The 22340-nt window shown below is 37.8% G+C and overlaps 1 protein-coding gene across 1 annotated transcript; it reads left to right on the forward strand.

The window, feature by feature from the left end:
* The first annotated feature begins 4871 nt into the window (after positions 1–4871).
* On the forward strand, positions 4872–18537 carry LOC126590779 (1-acyl-sn-glycerol-3-phosphate acyltransferase 3-like). Its single transcript, XM_050256287.1, has 11 exons — positions 4872–5087; positions 6111–6233; positions 6526–6565; positions 6656–6729; positions 7209–7268; positions 7612–7689; positions 7773–7931; positions 8121–8246; positions 17548–17640; positions 17868–17954; positions 18147–18537. The coding sequence occupies exons 1-11, from the start codon at positions 5007–5009 to the stop codon at positions 18345–18347; spliced, it is 1122 nt and encodes a 373-aa protein (XP_050112244.1). The 5' UTR covers positions 4872–5006; the 3' UTR covers positions 18348–18537.
* The last annotated feature ends 3803 nt before the right edge of the window (positions 18538–22340 follow it).

The following is a 22340-nucleotide window of genomic DNA, read 5'->3' on the forward strand; positions in this document are numbered from 1 at the left end:
TTCTTTTATGTTGACTTCCAAGGTTGTTTGGCGCTTTATCCTTGAAGAAATTAAGCCTCGAATGTCGTCTTTTTCTGTTAAACCGTCAAGCTTTTCTTCCTAGAAGGCATTGTCTTCCTTTTCCTAGAAGGCTTCTTGGTTTTTTCAAGTCTTTCTAAGGCTCATTGTCGTGGATGAGAGCTAGTCGTGTTGCTTTGTTTCTTAGGTTTTGACAACCTTTCAAAGACTGACGTTCGGTCTTGACCACCAATGTGATCAAGTGCCGAAATTCTAGGTTTTGAACGATTCAGTCTATTAAAGACTGACGTTCGAGGGGCGGGTTTAGGCGCATCTTGATTTTGTTCAATGCTCACGTCGATGTGTTGAGCGCTAACGTTTTTCGCTTTGCTTGAAATCTTCATAGGTGTATTAGGTGTGAAACCAAGTCTAGCTTTGTTGTTGTCAACTCCGTAACCATGCTCCTTTAACTTCTTTTGAGTCTCTGTGAGGTCACATTCTTTGTCGTTGACGGTGTTTGCCTTCTTTTGTCCAAAATCTGAAGATGAGGTGAAATAGTACCCAGCCTTTGACATGAGTTTGTAGGTGTTTGGGTTCGAAACCTTCTTCAGTCCTATTGGTTGGAAGAGAGCTTGGTTCTGCCCCCTTTGGCAGGGGTTTTACGAAACCTTATGGTGGTTTTAAAACTTTAGCGTTGCCTAGCTGTGTCAGAGGTAAAATTGCATTTGTCTTGAGCAGCTTTACTTCGTTCTTGTGCAGCTATGTGTCGATTTTGCTTGTTCTAACTTCGAATGGGGATTGCCCATTCTTTCTTTTCAACATTGGGATGTATCAGAAGACAGGTGTATTTGGTTCTTTTAAGGGCGTCACACTCCCTTTGATTGTTGTGGGCTTAGCAGGCTCATCGCCATTTTTGCTTGAAGATGGCATGGCTTCCCCTTCTTATTTCTTAGGCATGGCTTGTCACTCGTGTTTCTTAGGTGCAGCTTTGCCTATGGATTTGATTTCTTTTGGAAGAGCTTCGGGCACCATGTGTTCATCCACGTAAAATTGGCATCCGCGAAGTGCGATTCGACTTTGGTGAATGGCTTGGTGTCGCTTTATATCACCTTTATTTCTTCTCGGTAGAACTTTAAGCATTAAGGAAAGGTGGATGGCACCATTCCATTCTCGTGGATCCAAGGCCTTCCTAAGAGCAAGTTATAAGAAGTTTTTGCATCAATCACATAGAATATCATGCTTGATTTGAGTTCGTCAATGGTCATCTCCACCCGGATCATGCCCATCATTCTTTGTCCTTCTTGGTTAAAACCTTGGATTAGGAGGTGGCTTCGGGATAGTTCATCCACCTTGATGTAGATTGTGGTCATTGTTGACTTTGGCATGATGTTTATGGCTAATCCACCATCCACAAGCATGCGGTTGACTTTGTGCTCCCTTACGTACCCAGAAACGAAGAGATGACAGTAAACTTTGATCTCAACAGCAACATGTGGCCAAAGTTTCAAGCCTTCTTCCTTGCTTTCTTGCACTTTGTGGTCGTCGGGACTCGCCAAGACTGCTACTAGTGATTTTCGCATCTCCTTGGGCAATAGTAGTGTTTCCCCGATGCTAAAGTGTGTCGATAGGCTTTCTTTGGGCATGGGGGTCTTCTCTTCCTCAATGGTGATAGCATTGCCTTTTGAGGGCTCTTCTATCTCCACTTCAACCATGTGATAGGCAGCGGTAGTGCATTGTTAGAAGAAGTCATTTGGGAAGTACTCGTGCAAGGAGATGGGAATGTGCGGCTCTTGCTCCATAGGTTCCCCTACGTATGTTGGCTTAGTAGCTCTTACGTTCTTTTTGGGCTTCCTATTATTGCGGCAACGGTGCTTTCTTCTTTGTTCCACCTTTGGCCGTGTATCTTATGGTCTTGACTTCCTTGTCTTTTTATAGGTCACCAGTGTCCACCCTTCTTCATCGTCGGTAGGTGCATTTTGGTCACTTGTCCCCAACGATGGTTGTGCAGAAGGCACGAGATCGAAAGATCCAAACGTAATCGTAGTAGTATGTGTTGCGACCGTGTCTTCAATGTCAAGCTCAATTTGCCCTTGTTGTGCTAGCTTCACGATGAGCTCTTTGAGGATGAAGCACTTGCCAACAGGATGACTCACGATATGATGATACTTGTAGTATCTAGGATTGTTAATGCGATTCATCTCTTCTGGGCGTTTGCATTCAGGTAACTCAATTACATTCTTTTCTAGCAAGTCATCTAGCATTGCAGCCACGTTAGATTCAAGAAAAGGGTACGTCTTTTGCTCCAATTCCCTCAAGGTATTTTTGTACCTATCTTGGGTACGAGAAGGCTTACTTTTCATCTCATTTGTTTTGCTTTGCTTTTGGATGAGATCTTGACGAGCGCAGATGAGGTCTTGACGAGGGTAGTATAGACGACAAAAGTTTCCTTGGCAGGCTTTTTCCCAGTCTTGTCTACCTTTAGAGTGAACACTTTATCCTTTTTCAAGTCAATGATCGGCTCTTTCTTCTCATGATTGGCAATACTTAACTCCATGTCATGGGATCGAGTTGCCAATTCTTCAAAAGTTCTTGGTTTTATGCCTTGGATGGTGTAATATATCACCTAATGCATGCCTTAAACGCACATCTCAATGACGGAGGTCTTAGAAAGCTGATCTTTGCAATCCAGACTTAATGAACGCCATCTATTGATGTAGTTAACGACATGTTCATCCTTCCACTGCTTCGTACTTGTTAGCTCCAACATGCTTACGGTGCGTCGGGTGCTGTAGAAGCGATTGAGGAATTCCCTTTCAAGCTGATCCCAATTGTTAATGGACTCGGGGTCAAGGTTGATGTATCAGTCAAAGGCGTTACCTTTTAGCGAGCATACTAATTGTTTGAAAAGGTAGTCTCCCTCCGTCCCATCATTGTTGCAGGTTTCAATGAAATGGCAATATGTTGCTTAGGATTGCCCTTTCCATCAAATTGCATGAATTTGGTCGGCTGATAACCCCTTGGCATCCTTAAGGCGTCAATCTTTTTAGAGTATGGCTTTGAGTATAGCACGAAATTATGCGAGCTTCCTTCATATTGCACCTTGATCGTGCTTGTGATTATCTCTTGCAGCTGTTGGATAAAGAGAGATCCCATAAGCATCGTAGCTTGGTCCACCTCTAGCTTCTTCTCAGTTATGTCCATCAGAGGCTCCTCATTTTCGTTAATTTCCTTCTTTGGTGGATCAACCTTTGGGTCAGCTTTCTCGTCGTGCTGCGCCTTCAAACAGTTGACGAGTATAGTAATCTGCAAGTCATTTCCCTCCATGATCTTTGTCAGCCTTGCGATTGCTTTGCTCATTTGTGCCAGTTGCTCTTTGATTGAAGTCGTACCAGTAGTCATGACTTGCATGGCTACGGGATACAAGCTGCTGCTTAAGTCGACATCGGAAGTCACCGACTCGGAGTACATCCTCAGTCTTTCTTCCCTTAGCGCCCTTAGTGAGGCCAGCGTGATCACGGGCTTGTGTCTTGGGTGCTCTTGCTCCTCTGACAGAGTTGATGTAGGGGTGGAAGGCCTGGCAGAGAGAGCTCTTACCTTGCTTTGGGTTGTGACGCCTAAAGTGCCACCACTTGCGGCAAGGATGTTCTTGTTCTTCGCATTAGTTGCGGGAATAACTTGATCCTTTCTTGATGCCATGTGTGTTTCTTGTGGATTTGAAGATAGAGATGAGAAGCAGAAAGTTCCCACTAGGCGTGCGAAATTTGTAAACCCAAAAATTCTGTAACGAATGAAACGAGAACATGTGTACGAAGTAGATTTGTATTGATGAATTTGTAGGGTTACAATCTCTGTTTACAATTTTCCTCTGATTCAATCTTCAAATTTGATGTAGATGTGTAGGTTGTTGATCCAAGGGTCGCGATGACTTGATCTTGGACGAACGATTGAATGATTGCTTCAAGTTTTGAGCTTGAAACAATGTGTGGATAGTCTTCACCTCTAGGTTTGTGTATGACTTGCGGCAAAGGTGATGTTGATGTGGGATTTTGTTGATTCAAGGGTCTTGGCGACTTAATCTTAAATCGAACGTCGTTACAAGTTTTAAGCTTGCAACAAAGTCTTGAAGAAATTGGCACGAGTGTTTGTTGATTCTTCAAGGGAATGCTTCGGCTTTGGTTGTACGTTGTTCGAAGAGAGCTTTGGCAGCATATTAGTCTTCAAAGATTTGCCAGAGGTTCTCCTTTTGTGAAAATTTCGGCCCTTCAATGTAGAAATTATCGACGTTTATGCTTGTCTAAGGACTTTGTATTTATAGACTTCTCAAAGCTTGCACTTGGATGGATTTGGCTTTGATTTGTGTCTTGATTCATCCATGGGAGAATTTAGGCATGTTTTGTGTCTTATTTCAGCTACTTTCCCTTGCTTGGCCGAAATCAATGGGGCTTTCTTGCCTATTTGCGAGCAATCTTCAATTCTTGCTTGTTTTGTGAAGATGTTTTAGCTTTCATTCCGGTTTTGGGACCAAGTTGGGCCCCTTGCCGATTTTAAGAAGATTTCTTCCCCCTTTCTGCATTTTAGGAATGCTTTTGAGCTTCCTTTCCTTGATTTGTGTCACATGTCATTGATGACTTGTCCATTTGTGATGAGTCATATACCACATGGGGCTTTGTGATGCATCATTTGCATGCAACGAATTTACATGTCTACACAATCTCCCATTAAAAAGGTGATTATATTTTTCTTTTTGTTTGGAAAAAGAAAAGTGACCATTAGAAAATGTCAAAACGCATGCACGTCATGCAATGATGAGTTCCCTTTGTAATAGCACGACATATGGAGCGTTTGAAGCGGCTTCCTGTTCGCTTTTCAGACTCTCACGCTGTGTTCTCGTTTCGTTGTGACCCCAAAACGGTGTCCTCTCTGCCTCCCATTGAATCTGTGTCTCGTCTCCAAACTCAAAGCCAAACAGCATTAGAAGCTGCTGCTGCCGTGGCGGCGCCTCACAATCCATGGCCATCCCAGCTATAGTTGCCATTGTCCCCATCGGAGTTCTCTTGGTTCTCTCGGGCCTCATTGTTAATCTCATGCAGGTACGTATCTGATGACATTAATTAAATAACTAAAACTTGCTTCACAAGGAAAATAAAATTTGCCATCCTTTCTTATTGTTGCATGGATATTGAATGACCCAATTGCATGTTAAGGAGAACGTTGGGATTTTTGAAACCTAACATATGCCACAACGCATGATGTGAAATGAGAATTTGTGGTTATTCAATGGCTTTATTTCATCACGTAACAAAGAAATTCGAGGTTTTCAACCCGTCACATAATTTTGATAAATGGGTGAATAGTAATACTGATGTTACTGCTGGGATCTCAAGAACCGACTATAATTTGCATTCATTAATCAATTTGCTATAATTAATGCCTCCATCTCTTCGAGTAATTTGATCGCAATAGTAAGTTTGAAACACAATTGTACAAGTTTGGAACATATTGGCACAAATATACGAGCTGTTAAATATGTTTTTACTAGAAAAAAGTTGTAAAGATGAATTATCTGAACACTCTTATTTATATTTAAATTTGAAAAATTTCCATAATGCTTAGACCTTCTATCTATTCATCACCATCAGAAAAGAACGACTTTTGGCTCAACATATGGCATCCTTGCTGCATAAGGTCCTCCACTTCCATGCCACACGTACACGCACACATAGACGCATACAAGAATGTTCAAATATGTAGCTTTACATAATTTTACAGAAGCGTACTGTTCTAAGTTGCTGGGTAAAAATCCAGTGGTTAGTTACAAACGTGTTATTGACTGCAGATGACACTTTACTGCAGTGACGGAAAGCAATCAAGCCTATGCATTTTGGTGCGGGTTCGATTGTCACCGATTCCCCTCCCTTTTACAACTAATAAGTAATAACAATTTAACCCACTACAGCTATCGTTTGTCAAAAAAAATAAAAAATAAATAAAACTCGTCGTTGACTTACATGCTCTATAGATCGTCCCATTTATCCAGTGACTTACAACATGGTTTTTACCTCACTAAACTAAATAACGGTGTTTTCCATTGATTATTCAATATGCGCTTTCAGATGGTGTTTTCCATCCTTGTTCGTCCTGTATCAAAGAGTATGTATAGAAAGATCAACAAAGTAGTAGCAGAATTGCTGTGGTTGGAACTCATATGGCTCATTGATTGGTGGGCAGGCATCAAGGTGTGCTTCTTTCTTCTAGTTGTTTATGTTCATGCCTTTACGTCTCATTTTCCCAACCATATAACGGATGTATCTTTTAGTAATTGTAACCTTGTCGAAATCAATGCATACACATCTTTGGAAATTTTTTTACTATGCTTATAAATTGTGGGGTTGAATTTGCAGAGGAAACATGATCATTTCTATGTTACCCTATTGACCCTGCGAGCATTAAGCATTCCCGTGTTCAATGAGTGTACTTGGGTTTTAGATTTTAATCAAGGTCTAACTACAGTTGGAACTTCTGCTACAGGTTGAATTGTATGTAGATTCAGAAACTTTTCAATTAATGGGTGAGGTGACAATTATTAATATTTTGATGGCATTTTGATTTACAAATCTCTCACGTCGACTGACTGTTGCCTTGTTTGAGGAATTTCCAGGTAAAGAACGCGCACTTCTCATTTCCAATCACAAAAGTGACATTGATTGGCTTGTCGGATGGCTTGTAGCTCAGGTGCTTATCCTTCCAAATATATCTCTAGCAGTCACTTGTATGATGTTAAACAAGCTGCTAACTGTTGACAGAATTTTTTTTTTTTTTAACAAACAATATTATCTACTTAAGGGAGAGAGGAGTAGGCGAAACCTCACAATGGACTAGTAATAATGTAATTCAACTGTTGACAGTATTTTTAAAGCAGATAATTTTCTGGCTTCATAAAAAGCAAGGTACCATCATAGGGTCTGCGATCTTCCCGCCTCTCCTTGTTGCATTTCATCTGTTAACCTCAAAATACTTTTCCACAAAACCATCTATTCACGCTGTCTCCTGTGTGTTTTTTGTTCTTTTTCCTTTATTCAAAACACCTCAGACCTCACCATTGTCATGAAAATGGATTTCAAGTAAATTAAGTTGGCAGAGTTAGAAATTTATTAACCTCTTGCGTCTTTTCATTTCTAGTTCATTTATCGGTATTAATATGTTGTAAACAGCGCTCAGGTTGCCTTGGTAGCACTCTAGCCATCATGAAGAAAGAGATAATGTTCATCCCAGTGAGTTTTTACTCAGCATGTATCTTTCTGTTCCTATGAAGCTAGTGATGGATTTATGTTGTATGTATTTAGTTATGCTTTCTGTAATTGGGATTTAAGAAAACCAGAATACGTGTTGAAGTATCAATTAGGCCAGATTAAGTTATTTTCATTGCAAACTATGATTTATAAACTTTTTTTTTTTTAATAGAATAACGAATTCGGTTATTTAGTTGAATTCTTGTCACTCTCCTCAATCCAATTGCTATCAACTTGTTGCAATTCCCTTTCTTTTACTCATTAATGTAATTTTGTAAAATGATAATCTTTCGGTGAGGGTTGATAATATGGTACATGCACACAGTTCATAGGTTGGTCAATGTGGTTTTCTGAATATGTCTTCTTGGAAAGGCAATGGACGAAAGATGAAAACACGTTGAAGGTACATTTAAATTTGCTTATATGCATATATTTGACACAGTCTTCTTCTTTGTCATGGTATAACTCACGGGTTCTTCATTACAGTCATGTTTCCGAAGACTAGAGGACTTCCCCGTCCCATTTTGGTTGGCTCTCTTTGTAGAAGGAACGCGATTTACACAGGCAAAGCTAATGGTAGCTCAAGAGTTTGCAGCTTCCAGAGGGTTGCCAATTCCTAGGAACGTCTTGCTTCCACGGACGAAGGTAATTATAATGTATTTAAAAGTGAAGTTTGGCAGAACTGCTATTTTCTAGATACTTTTAACGGGGCGTTAAAATAAATCAAAGAGCAATAATGCTAAGATGACGCCTTGCCATGCAGAACTGTTGAGATGTACGTTTTTAGCTTCATTATCTTTGTCTTTTTCTGAATTTTAATTTTCGTACTTGCAGGGGTTTGTTTCATTAGTAAGTAACATGCGCTCATTTGTTCCGGCAATTTATGACTGTACGGTGGCCGTCCCCAACAATCAGCCACCACCTACATTGTTGAAAATATTAAGACGGCAATCTTCTGTGGTAGGGCAACATAACTCTTTCTGCATATGCTAATAAAATTACTTGCTATGAACTTGTGATTAGATGTTATTAACCATTTGTTGCTACTGCAACATTAATCTCGTGTGGAGAACATCACACTTTCGGTACTCGGTCTACCTTCCGATGTCATTTTATCTGTTTTAAGATTCTTTTCAAACTACTCCTTCAATATACGACCAAATTAGTTGAATCGGGTCATTTAGGACGTACTTGTTAGCTGTAACCACAACATGTGATTGGACGAATGAATTGAAATTATATCAACTTTATGCATACATGACGTGAAATGGTTATTAGTATATAACCACAATAAACACTAAGGATGCAGCAAAACTTGGAAAAGAAATTAAGGAAGATACAAAGTACTCATGGATATGCAAAAACTAAACAGTGCAGACATGACGACATTTCGTGCTAGATGGCCTGAACATGCCGATGTATGCTTCTGCATGGTCTTGCCTGTTGGTTGATTAAGGTCTAAACTGTCATTTCCTTGTTTGTAGCAAGCTGTTAGTTTGAATAAATTAAGTTGTTAGTGATCAAGGGCTGACATTAGATCAAATTGTGTTAGGCTCAAATGTGAGCAAGTGGCAAGATCTCATAGGGTCTTGTAATGAATGGTTGGATTAGCTCATAGGCTTTCCTAGATTCTCTCCCTCTCTAACAGTCATGTAATTGCTGGTGTGATGAAATGAACACACGCAGCAGAGCATGCTAGCTCTCTCTGAGATCTTGAGCACTCTATCTCTATCTCTTCATTCTCTCTCTCTAAATCTTCTTCCTCTCTGTGTTGAATTGCTGCAAATATACCATTAAATTTTACAGATTCTAACATGGTATCGAAAGCCTAGGTTCGATCTCGAACTGGGCGTCGATTTCTGTGAAATTGTGCGAGAGAATCCAACAAGAAAACTCTTGATTTCATTCCGATTCAAGCTACAATGGCTGGGTCTGGAAGCAGTGATTTGCGAGCTCCCATCTTTGATGGAACAGAGTTCAAATTCTAGAAAGTAAGAATGGTCAACATTTTCAAATCGTATGGGATTTGGAAACTGGTCGACAAAAGAATTGTTGCTCCAGAGTCAAAGAAGAAGAAAGAAAAAGGGGAAACAAAGAAGGAGAAAGGCGAAGAAGACTCATCCTCATCAAACAATGATGAAGGAGACGACGATGCGTTTATCGCCCACATGGAGGATCAATTCATGAAAGATGCTAAAGCACTAGAATTATTCAGAGTGCAGTTTCTAAGGATATCTTCCCTCGGATTGTGAATCAAGAGACCCTGGGATCTACTCCAAGAGGAATTTCGTGGCGATGAACAGGCAAGGTTTGTCAAACTTCAAAGTTTACATCGTGAATTTGAATATATGAGGATGAAGGAAAATGAATCTCTATCCGCCTATCTTACTAGACTGTTTGAACTAATTTATCAAATGAAATCTTATGGTGAGATCCTCACTCATCAAATAGAGGTTCAAAAGGTTTTGATTAGTTTGTCTAGTAAATATGATCAATCTATGTTGTGATTGAAAGAACTTCTGATTTGAATACTATGACTATACATGAGGTAGTTGGATTTCTTAAGAGCTATGAACTTAGGTTGAGTGGACATGAAGATGATGTTGCAAGCCCAGGGCATGCATTCTCTAGCACAAGTCTTGGGTCAAAACCACAAAATAGGTTATTGGCTCAGGGAAATCACAGTAAGGGAAAGAAAAACTGAAAGTCTAAGCCTAAGAAATGGGAAAACAAAACTCACCAGACTGAGAGACTGGGTGAGATCTCTGAGGGTGTTAAACAAAAATGCAAAATATGTGATAAGGCTCACTATGGAGAGTGTTGGTTTAAGGGAAAAACTAAATGTCATAACTGCTACAGATTTGGACATGTAGTGAAAAGATTGTAATCAGCCCAAGAAAACACATGATGCCAACTATTTGAACCATGTTCAGGACAACGCAATGATGTTCTATGCTTGCCATAAGGCCTCTGTGCAAGGAAATAGTGGTGTTTGGTATTTGGACAATGGTTGCAGTAACCACATAACTAGTACCGAATCCTTAATTATCAACATTGACAAGATTATTGAAGGAAATTTTGTCAAAAACATGTTCATTTGAGCAACATCTATAGCATGCAATTAACAAATTAAAGGCGGAATCATGCTTGCATGCACTCAAAACAAAACATTACCCATTAAATTCAAAGCCTAGTAGTTAGGTGAACCAAGACTCAACTCAAAACAAAGTGAGTTGAGAAATTATACCTTTGTTGATTCCTCTTTGCATAAGCAAAGGATAATCACCCAAGAGATAGGGCCTTCATTCCTTGCTTCTTAGATCCATGGATTTGGATGGAAGAATAGGTTTCTCCAAGTTCTCAAAATTGAGAACCTCTAAGTCTCCACACCAAGGTAAGATTTTAGGAAGAAATGAGTGACCTAGAGGAAGTAAGATTACTAGCTATTTTCCTCTGGGGTGGCTGGCCTCTTTAGAGAGAAAAGAGAGTTTGTGTTCTCATCTTTTCTCCAAAAGAAACCCTAAATGAATTTTGGCTATAAAGTCATATTTATACCTACATTCATTGGAGTGGCAAACTTGTAATTAAGTCTAAAACCCACTCCTTTATCAATATGGCCGGCCATAGGGTTTCATTGGGCTTTTTAGGCCTTTGTGAATTATTTGTCATTAAGTTGTCATACAACTTAAGTCAATGGGCTTGACGTTCGAAGCCCATTGGGCCTTGAAGCCCAAAACTAACCCGTGGTCTTTTAACGAACTTTATTCGTTTGATTAATTAACATGTTAATTAATCCTTGCCATAAATAAATAATTAAACCATTTAATTATCCTTACTCATCTCAGTTGTTTCTTCAATCTCTACCTTACACGGTGTACGATCCATTAGGTTCCTTTTAGCGAGGCAGTGGGCGATTAGAACTCTTTCAAATGGATTGTGAATTGAAACTTACTTTCAATTCTCCCTTTAGTGATTATACACGTTTAGGGCTTCCACAAACCATGAGTGACACCTAGCAGTATGTCATGGTTACCCAAGCTAATCAGAAGAGGTGGAGAACCTATTCGGTTTAGGATTACAATGCAATACGATCTTTCTATAATACAATACTCTTGACCACATTGTTTGGTTTGATAGTTTATTCATGTCTACTATCCAATGTGGTTTATTTACTTATATGATTACTTTGAATGTAATTTGGAACGACTTCCTAAATCTCATTCATACTCTGGCCAGAGATTCTTAATCATATCATAGAGTATTCTCCCTCAAACGGTTTGAAGGTTAGAGATCCCTTGTTGCACATTCACTTGCCTCCATGGCTAAGTGGCTTAACCCCAACTATGCCGTGGACACCCGCGAATGGAGTGACTTTGACATAATCAAAGATCAAGGACCTAACTACAAGACAACTATGATGCCTCAGGTCAAAGGACTACTTTGCATTATCCTAACCATGAGTTCTCATGTGACATGAGTATGAGAACTCTTCGTTGATCGTGTTCAGTGTACTCATTCCTTATTGAGCACCTACGTACTTGTCTTGGTGTCAGTCACACCAATGACTCGAGACCAATCACTCTCACTAAGAGAAGACATAGCACATACTGATCTTAACGGACTGCCAATGCCCAATCGGCAATCCTATGATCAGGAACGTTTAGGATATGTATACGAAAGAGAATGGTCTCATGAATCTAACTTCTTTAAATTACATTCTCCTAATTACATATTCCTTGGACTCATTGTTTAAGCATATAACATTTATATGAGACGGCTTAAAACAATAATCTATACCCTTGATATTAAACTAGATTAGTTTAACATGTGAAATGTCCGTAAAGTATCATCATATGATTGGTTTTAGGGCACATTTCCAACAATTATAAGGTGCAAGGTGAAAATGGGCACATGAGACTTGGTTGATTCAATTGGCAAAGGCATTTTGGTAGTGGAGACTAAGAGAAGAACAAGGTTCATACCAGAAGTCATGATTGTACTTGGTTTAGATGAGAATCTTCTCAATGTAGGCCAAATGGTAGAGCATAGCTATTGGCTGGTATTTGGTGATTTCATGGCTGGCATATTTGGTGACAAGGAACTACAAGACCATGTTGCCATAATGAAAATGAAGGGAAATAGATGCTTCCCACTAATGTTTGAATATGTGGATCACATTGTAGCAAATAAAGCAACTATTGAAGGCAATACATGGAAATGGCATAGAAGATTTGGGCATTTGAACTATGATAGTTTGAGAAAGCTGCAAGAAAGGTGCATGGTGTATGGTTTGCCCTATCTGAAGGAATACAATCAGGTATGTGAAGGATGTGCCACTAGAAAGGCTCACAAATAGGCCTTCAACAAGGAACAGAGATGGAGGGCAACATTTCCACTAGAACTTGTACACACAGATGTGTGTGGACCTATGAGTGAGACTCTTGGTTGTAGCAGATACTTCCTTACCTTCATCGATGATAATTCAAGACTGTGCAGGGTGTATTTCTTGAAGTGAAGTATGAGGTATTCAGAATGTTTAAAATGTTCAAGGCGATGGATGAATTACAAACTGGCTACAAGTTGAAGAAACTCAGATGTGATAGAGGATGAGAGTATACATCTCTGGAATTTGAAAAGTTTTGTGAAGATGTTGGCATTGAAAAGCAGCTCACTATTGCTTATTCTCCCGAGCAAAATGGCATTGCTGAGATGAAGAATTGTACGATTATAGAGATGGCAAGAACCATGCTCTATGAAAAAAAGTTACCACTCAAGTTTTAGGATGAAGCAGTTCACACTGCTGTTTACTTACTTAATAGGTGTCCTACAAAGGCATTGGAGAACAAGACTCCCTTTGAAGAATTTTATGGTAGAAAACCAGGAGTAAAGCACTTGAGAATCTTTGGTTATGTATGCTACACTCATGTGCCAACCCATTTAAGGTAAAAAATGGATGAAACTAGACAGAAAGGTGTGTTTATTGGATATAGGACAAGATAGAAGGGCTATAGGGGGTATGATCTGAAAAGCAACAAGATCATTGTTTCCAAAAGTGCCATTTTTATGAAGATGTAGTGCTTAATTGGGAGAATATGGAGACAGTGCATATCCTACTGCCCTACTTAGAAGCTAATGAGGGTATAAGCATAACTAAGATTGAAAATGGTGTATGTGAGGAATCTAACATTGGTTCTTCTTAGTCAAACTTTCCAAACTAAGGTGATGAGTGTGTTCCTGGTGTACACAATGATGTTTCTAATGATGTGAATGAAGGAAAATTTTTGTCCTAGCTAAGAACAAGTAAGAACATTTGAATACATGTGCAAACTATTAACACATTAAAGTAGGCATGCATTCAAAAACAATTCATAAAACCCATGACTTTCAAAGCCTAGTATATGGTGAACCAATAAACTCTTTAACAACATTAAAGAGAAGGAAAGATTTAGAGTTTCTTTACCCTTGAAGCTCATCCTTGATTACACAAGGGATTCACCCAAGTGGAGGGCCTTCAAGTCACCTCCTTGCTCCTTGGATCTTCCTTGTGATTTTCTTCCTTTTAGTGCTCCTTTGCTTCTTTGAGGATTTGAGGATTTGTTCTCCAAAAACATCAAAAACTTGATGTCTCTAAGTCTTCACACCAAGGATGAAGTGTGAAGATGAAATGGATGACTTAGAGAAGAAAAGATTGCTAGCTAAATCCCCTCTAAGTGGCCGGCCTCTTTAGAGAAAATGAGAGAAAGTGTTTCACCTCATTTCACCAAGAAAACCCCTAATGAGAAATAAAGCTATAAAGTTGATTTTATACTTCATTTCAAGTGAGTGGCAAACTTGTAATTAATCCAAGTTTGCAACCCTCACCCTTATGGCCGGCCTTACCATTGTTATTGGGCTAATTGCCCATTTTGTTTTAGTTGTCATACAACTTAAACATAATGGGCCTTGTGGACTAAAACGCTTTTGAGCCCCGAAGTCCAAAACCAACTTAAAAGCCCAATACGAACCTTTCGTAAAATTAATTAACTAATTAATTAATCTTGACCATTCTCAATTAAACCATTTAAGTGCTTATCCATCTCATTTATATTTCTTCACTTTCACCCTTACTCGGTGTACGATCCTTTAGGTTCCAATTAGCGAGGCAGTGGGCGATTGTTACTCTTAACGATCGATTGTGAATTGAAACAACATTTCAATTCTCCCTTTGATTAGTGTTTGCTAATCTTCAAGGCTTCCACAAATCATGAGTGACACCTAGCAGCATATCATGGTTACCCAAGCTAAGTAGAAGTGGTTGGAGAACCTATCCAGTTACAACTACAATGCAATACGGTCCTTCTCTAATACAATACTCTTAATCACATTGTTTGAGTGATAGTTTGTTTCATGTCTACTATCCAATGTGATACTTCTCCATATGATTCTGTTGAATATGATTTGGAACAAACTTCCTAAGTCATATTCATATGCTTTGGCCAAAGACTCTCGAATCATATCTTAGAATATTCTCCTTCCACCATGGAAGGTTAGAGATCCCTTGTTGTGCATTCATATGCCTACATGACTACATAGCTTGATCCCAACAATGTCGTGGACACTCCAATGGAATGCCATTTAACATGATCAAAGATCAAGGACCTAACCATTAGACATCTATGATGCCTCAGGTCAAAGGACTACTTTGCATATTGCAACTTTCGAGTTCTTACATGACATGTATGCTTGAACTCTCTTTTGATCGTTGTTCAGTGTACTCGATTACTCTTTCGAGCACCTATGTGTTTGTCTTAGTGTCCAACACTAAATGACTTGAGACTTGTCATACTCGCACTTGAGTCGACATAACACATACTAACCTTAGCGGATTGTCAATGCCCAATTGGCAATCCTATGGCTAGGAACGTTTTAGAAATGAACATAAGAGAAAGGTCTCGTTAATCTAACTTACTTAAATCACTTATCTCTTAGATCAAATACATTCCTTGGATTCCCTTATTGCTTAAACACAAGATACAATAAATAGTGATTAACAATAAGCTTTGCCCTTCATTAAACATATAAAAGTTTAATGCAATAAGTATTCCAAAAGCTATTACATCAAATGAGTGGCTTTGTGGGCATACTTCCAACAGTGAATTTGGAAAGTGAGATCAAACTCATAGATACTTATGACAACACACCAAGGAAATGGAGAAATTTGAATGAAGCGTTTGCTCAGTGCAAGCTTAGTGTCATTGACCTTGAAAACTACAAGGAAGCTTCTTAAGATGAAGCTTGGAAGAAAGCAATGGAGGATAAGATCACTATGATTGAGAAGAATGGTACCTGTGAATTGGTTGACAGACTAAGTGATAAACCCATTGTTGGAGTAAAGTAAATTTTTAAGACCAAGCTAAATCTGGATGGCACTATACAGAAACACAAGGCAAGATTAGTTGCCAAAAGGTACACTCAAAAGCCTGGAATCGATTTAAATGAGACTTTTGCACCAGGGGCCAGATTGGACACTATAAAGACTCTTATTGCTTTGGCAACACAGAAAGGGTGGAGATTGTTTCAGGTAGATCTGAAGTCTGCTTTTCTGAATGGGATCCTTGAAAAAGAAATGTACATAGACCAACCGGATGGGTATGTTGTAAAGGGGGAAGAACACAAGGTGTATAAGTTGAAGAAGGCCTTGTATGGTCTAAAACAAGCTCCCAGAGCTTGGTACAACAACATTGACACTTATTTGCTGCAATGTGGATTTGAAAAGAGTCTAAGTGAGGCTACCCTATATGTGAAGCATAAGGAAGGACAGGGAACACTGATTGTCTCCATATGTGTGGATGACATTGTTTACACTGGAATTTGTTCACAGATGATTGAAGATTTCAAATGTGATATGATGAGCAAGTATGAGATGATAGATTTAGGTTTGTTACATCATTTCCTTGGAATTGGAGTAATTCAACAAGAATGGAGCATCTTCATTCACCAAAAGAAGTATGCATTGAGCCTCCTGGACAAATTTGGATTGAAAAACTATAAATATGTCTCCATTCCTTTACCTCTCACTGATAAGTTAAGAAAGGATGATGGGAGTGGACTTGCAAATGAAGAATTGTATAGAAGCATTGTTGGCAATCTTTTATATTTGACTGGAACAAGGCCTAACATCATGCACTTAACTTATGTACTTGCGAGATACATGCACTGCCCTTCCACCAAGCATCTTGGCACTGCTAAGAGAATCCTAAGATATGTGCAAGGAACTGTGGATTATGGAATCAAGTATAATAAGGGAAATGCAGCCTTGCTCATAGGTTTCTGTGACATGATTGGAGTAGGGATGAAGATGACATGAAATCCACATCAGGCTATGCTTTTAGCTTTGGTAGTGGTGCATTCTCTTGGGCCTCTATGAAGCAACAAAGTGTTGCACTATCAACTGTAGAAGCTGAGTATATGAGTGCTTCTTAAGCTACTACTCAAGCCATATGGCTGAGATTTGTGTTGCATGACTTTGGTGAAGAATAGATTGAACCAACTCTTTTGATGTGTGACATCACATCTATAATTGCCATGTCAAAGAATCTTGTGTTTCACCAGAGGTCTAAACACATCAAACGGAAGTTTCATTTCATCAGGGATGCAATTCAAGAAGAAATAATTGATCTACAATTCTACAAGAGTGAGCACCAAGGCTTTGGCTAAAGATAGATTATGTGCCTTGAGGGACAAGCTTGGAGTAATTTCAGTTAAGACCTTAGAAGGAAGTGTTGATTGATTAAGGTCTAAACTGTCATTTCTTTATTTGTAGCAAGTTGTTAGTTTGAATAAATAAAGTAGTTAGTGATCAAGGGGTGAGATTAGATCAAATTGTATTAGGTTCAAATGTGAACAAGTGGCAAGATCTCATAGGGTCTTGTAATGAATGGTTGGATGAGCTCATAGGCTCCCCTAAAGTCTCTTCCTTTCTAACGGTCATGTAATTGCTGGTGTGATGAAATGAACACATGCAGAAGAGCATTCTAGCTCACTCTGAGATTTTGAGCACTCTCTCTCTCTATTTCTTCATTCTCTCTCTCTAAATCTTCTTCCTCTCTATGTTGAATTGCTACAAATATACCACTAAATTTTACAGATTCTAACATTGCTTATGGTGTTTACGCTTATGTTAAAAAAACTCTATCCATTTGCATGTAGAGCTAAGGCCAACAGTTGTGGGAAAAGGTTCGAAAATAATGTTACTAACTATAAAGAGTTCTGATTGTTGCAGGTAAAATTACAAATCAGGAGACACTCAATGCGGGAGTTGCCAGAAACTGCTGATGGAATTGGACAGTGGTGTAAAGATGTGTTTGTTACCAAGGTATAGTATAGTCATTGATACAACCTTTCTTTTCTTTTCTCTTCTTATCTGGAATTTTCTTATGCTTGAAAACTTCTCATACAAGCAATATTTGGTGAAAGGGGAACTGAACAAAGAACCTCAAGTGCAGGGTGAATGAATGATCTTAACTACTTGAGCCACAATGCCCTGCCTCGTGACTATATATTTGATGCTCTTTTCTTCCTTTTCAATTTTCCAACTACCAGGATGCCTTATTAGAGAAGTACTTTGCCAAAGGCTCATTCAGTGACCAGCAACTTCAAAACATTGGCAGACCTATCAAGTCCTTAATTGTAAGATTCTTCAACTGACTAAATTACCATTTTTCTCTTTATTACTTTATTTCAATCTATGGAGGAGGAGGTTTCAAACTCAGTGTGCAAGGGGGTGGATGTGAGACATTGCCTTGACCAACTAGCCTAAATCACGATTACTTCCTCTTTCTCACCCCACTTCCATATATTTCTTTTGTTACAACTATATAGGTCGTCGTATTCTGGTCAATCCTCCTCGCCTGTGGAATTTACAAATTTGTGCAATGGTCTGCCCTCCTAACCTCATGGCAAGGCATTGCATTTTCAGCAACATTCTTGGTTCTTATTGGAATTATCATGCAAATTCTCATCCTGTCATCCGAGTCGGAGCGTTATACACCTCTAACAGTACCCCCAAAAGACCCAGCATGACACCGACTCATTCAGAAATGATCTTCAAGGATATTATACATATATGAAAAATTAGTAACCGGTCCCTAGTTACTAAGGTTCATTAACTAAGGCCTTATTAGTTTTCAGATTTTGATCGAAAGTTCCTAGCATTAATGTATTTTATTAATGAATTTACATGAAAGTTACATAATTTTTTTAAATGATATTAATTGATTTAGGGTTTTAATTATACTTAGACCTTTATTAAACTCTTAATTAATTTTCAATTCAAAACATTTCCAAAATAAAAAAATTGGAATAAGTTTGTGCCCATTTTTTTTTTAAAGACAACTGGTGGCAAACCATGGTTATCCACCCATTCTAGGGGTCGGGAAGACACATAGAGGCATTTCAGCCTCCCCCTAGCCACAAGTTTGACTTCCACACCAACAGCGAGTTTCGAACCCAAGACTTCCAGTTTTTAATTTGAAGAAGGCCTTGCAATCCGTTATTTACCACTAGGTCACCAGCTTGTGGTTTGTGCCCAATATTTTTTTTTTGTCTAAAATCTATTCAATTTTTTTTCTAATCCATTTTATAAGTTGATATGAGTACATTCTTTTACATTGATTTGAAAATGTTTCATATCAAGTTTAATCAAAGAAATTTACTATGTTATTAAGCCTAATGACTATTTTGTTGGTGTGGTGGTACATGTTTTGTTACAATAATTTTTTGATTAATTTTAATGAATACCCATGTATAACATATTGGAGAGTATAATTGTCTTTTAATGTTTTCCCATAAATTATAGGTTTTATTTAAAATCTCATTAATATAAACAACTACAATTTTCAAACTTTAATTTAAAAAATATATAATTACCTACATATTAATATAACATTATTACATTAATGTTAGGGATTTCGGTAAAAAACTGAATACAAACAAGGTTTCAATCAAAGAATATTGACAATTAGAGACTGCATCCAAAGTCTTCCATATACATATATACAAGGGTTAATAAACTGGACCCACATAAGTGATGGTCGTAGTTTTTAATTGGCACCATTATGTGAGTGAGACTAGAGGGACTACATTTTAATTCTAAAAAGAAAAAATGCTGTAGAAATCGTATTTCGTATACCACATCTAAATCATCTGTCAAATAAATGTATAATTCACAATACAGGCAAGTATCACCTATATATTGAAGAGATGGTTCAAATGGATTACAACATTTTCTTGACTTCACAGATAAAAGATCATGCGAAACTCAATAATTATTTCGTCATATTCACAAAAATTGTAAGCTTACACTCTAACCGATTCATCCATTTTTTAATTTTTTTTAGTATATCGATATTTGTACACTAGGGGGAATGGGATTTCGGTTAAGCCACACAATGGATAATCCGATTTGGTATCGAATTCGTCATCTACAAGATTCAAACCTAAGACCTCTCACTTTCAAGTGAAGAGGAATATCATCTGATCGTAATACCGATTCATCCATTTTGTTTATAGTTTTTAGCTTTTATTTTTTATGAATAAGTAAAGTACATGGAGAAAAGTAGGACGGAGAAGAGCGATGCACAGTTCCTGAAAATACTAGCCTCCCTTTGCCAATTAGCCTTTTAATTTATTATTCAAATAACTAATTTATAATTTTATTAAAAATTATTCAAAAAAGAAATGAAGCAAACCAAGAAATCACCCACTAACGTGGGAGTTTTTTGTTTTTGTTATTTCTTTTTCCCTAAATTTTGAATTTCAAATTCATTTTAAAATTAAAATGTGGTGAATTACTTTAATTCTTTTTGGTGCAATTGTAATTTTTGAAATTCTAGAAGGGCAACTTAAATGTTTCACCATTTTGAAAATATATAATTATAAACTAGTCTCTCCGCACTACTTACGCGCATAGAAGAGATTTTTTTTTTAATCACGGCACTACTAAGGATAGTTGTTTACCATTCTTGGGGCCGTTTGTTTGGTTTCACTAAAATTCCTTGGACTAGACTGGATTACACCTTGACTTAGTCCCATGTTTGTTTCACGCCAGGACTATGTTTAATGAGACTCGCCTAGACTAAGTCGGACTAAAAGCTTCATTGAAGGGTCTTAGTGAGGCCCCCGAAATTGGCCGGACTGCTAAGCCAAATCTGCTCGCTTCACCCTTCCCTACTTCGTTCCTTCCAATGCAAAAAATTTGCAGCGGTTCCTTATTCAAAACCAGAATCAACTCCCAAAATTCGAACCCAGATAACCCAGAAAATCCCAAAATTCGAACTTAAAAAACCCAGGAAATCCAAAATTAAAAAAAAAATGCAGTGGGATGATCATGGTTGTTTCAATCACACATACACCCAGAAAACCCAAACTAGATCCAACCCTTAGCCTCCACCTTTGAGCCAATCACACATGTAGCCCACCACCTTCAATCTCTTTCTTGCCTTTTGTTTTGATTTTAAGATTTGCAAGTGATTTTGTGAGAGGAAGTGAAGAGGCAGGAGGGAGAGGTGAAGTGTAGAGGCAGGAGGCGAAGAAGGTGAAGTGAAGAGGCAGAAGATTTGCAATAAAAAAAAGGAGGGACAAAAATGGGAGAAAATGGGAATGGGGAGGGAGAGGCGGAGAGAAAAAAGAATGAAGAGAAAAGGGGAGACAGTTCTAGAAAAATAGGGAAAAATATAAAGCAATAAAAAATATTAATTTATATAGTAAATTAAAAATAAAATATAAATAAATATAAATTAAATATTATAATATTATAATCATGCTTCTTAGTCCGATACTGCACCAAACGCTTCACTAAGTCAGTCCAGTTTAGTCTAGTATAAACCAGTCCATCTTAATCCTTAAAACTAATCTAGTCCAAGACAGTCTTGTACAACAAACGCACCATTTGTTGACTTGACTTCAAGTCTTGAAGAGTGATGGTCTGAGCAAATTATTATGTTCACGATCACGGCCCATTTCTCCACCGTCTTAACTTCTTGTATGTTTAGAATCACTATTTTTTTTTATTCTTTTGTGTTCCGTGGCTCCCCTAGCTCATTGAAAGAAACAACATTGTATATACCGTCTACAAAAAAGGGACGTCGATTTCTCCACCTTTAATTATGTGAGATCCAAAGCATATTTAATCAGGACATAAAACAATAAAAACAGAAACATACAGCATAATCCGAAAAAATAAGAGTTCGTTTGACAACTTAAATTTTTAGATAACCTAAATTTTTAGTTTTTAATTTTGAGAAATAAAGTCATTTAATACTGCGATTTAGTGATATTCCTGTTTAATTGTAAATAAGTGATTTTATGTTCGAATTTCATGAATGACGAATTCGATACCAACTTATTCCCCAACCTTTTGGGAAATAATAACCACACACTTGTCTCTCCTACTACACACACATCATTATTATATAACCAGTGCATGAACAAATGAAACAAAAACAACGACCAATATTAAATACATGTGTGTACAGTTAGAAAACTGAAGCGTTGACATCATTTCTCTTAGAATTTTTAGTTTTCAATTTTCAAATTTCTTTTGAAGGATTGAATAAAGGAAATTTAATTGGTTTCAGTTTTCAATAGTGAACTTGTATTTATTAGAAACTATCTATCCGCTGATTATCTAATGTGGACTTTGTGGTTCCTTGTTTATTGATTTTCCCTTCATGTTTTGGTGTTCCAAATGTTAGCATGTTTGTAGAGGATTCTCAAGATCATGGCGTGGCACTAATTCTCCCATATTTTAGCGGAATGATTGAAATGGATAAGTTTTCTTAATGAGTAATTTATATTCTACCTTCAAGAGTTAACATGTTCTAATTCAATCCTAGACAATAAGGCCTTAGTGAAAAATAAAGAAAAAGGAGTGTAAAATGATATTTTTTTGACTCTTATGACAATTTTCAAAAGTTAGTGTTCGGATCAAATGTTAGAAACTAAATTTGCCGAATTTTTAATACCCTTGTCCTTAATCGCTTTACTTCAAATGAGTTTGCCTAATAAATACGCAAG

The sequence above is a fragment of the Malus sylvestris genome, chromosome 11 (genome assembly GCF_916048215.2).
Source record: "Malus sylvestris chromosome 11, drMalSylv7.2, whole genome shotgun sequence".
Classification (NCBI taxonomy): Eukaryota; Viridiplantae; Streptophyta; class Magnoliopsida; order Rosales; family Rosaceae; genus Malus; species Malus sylvestris.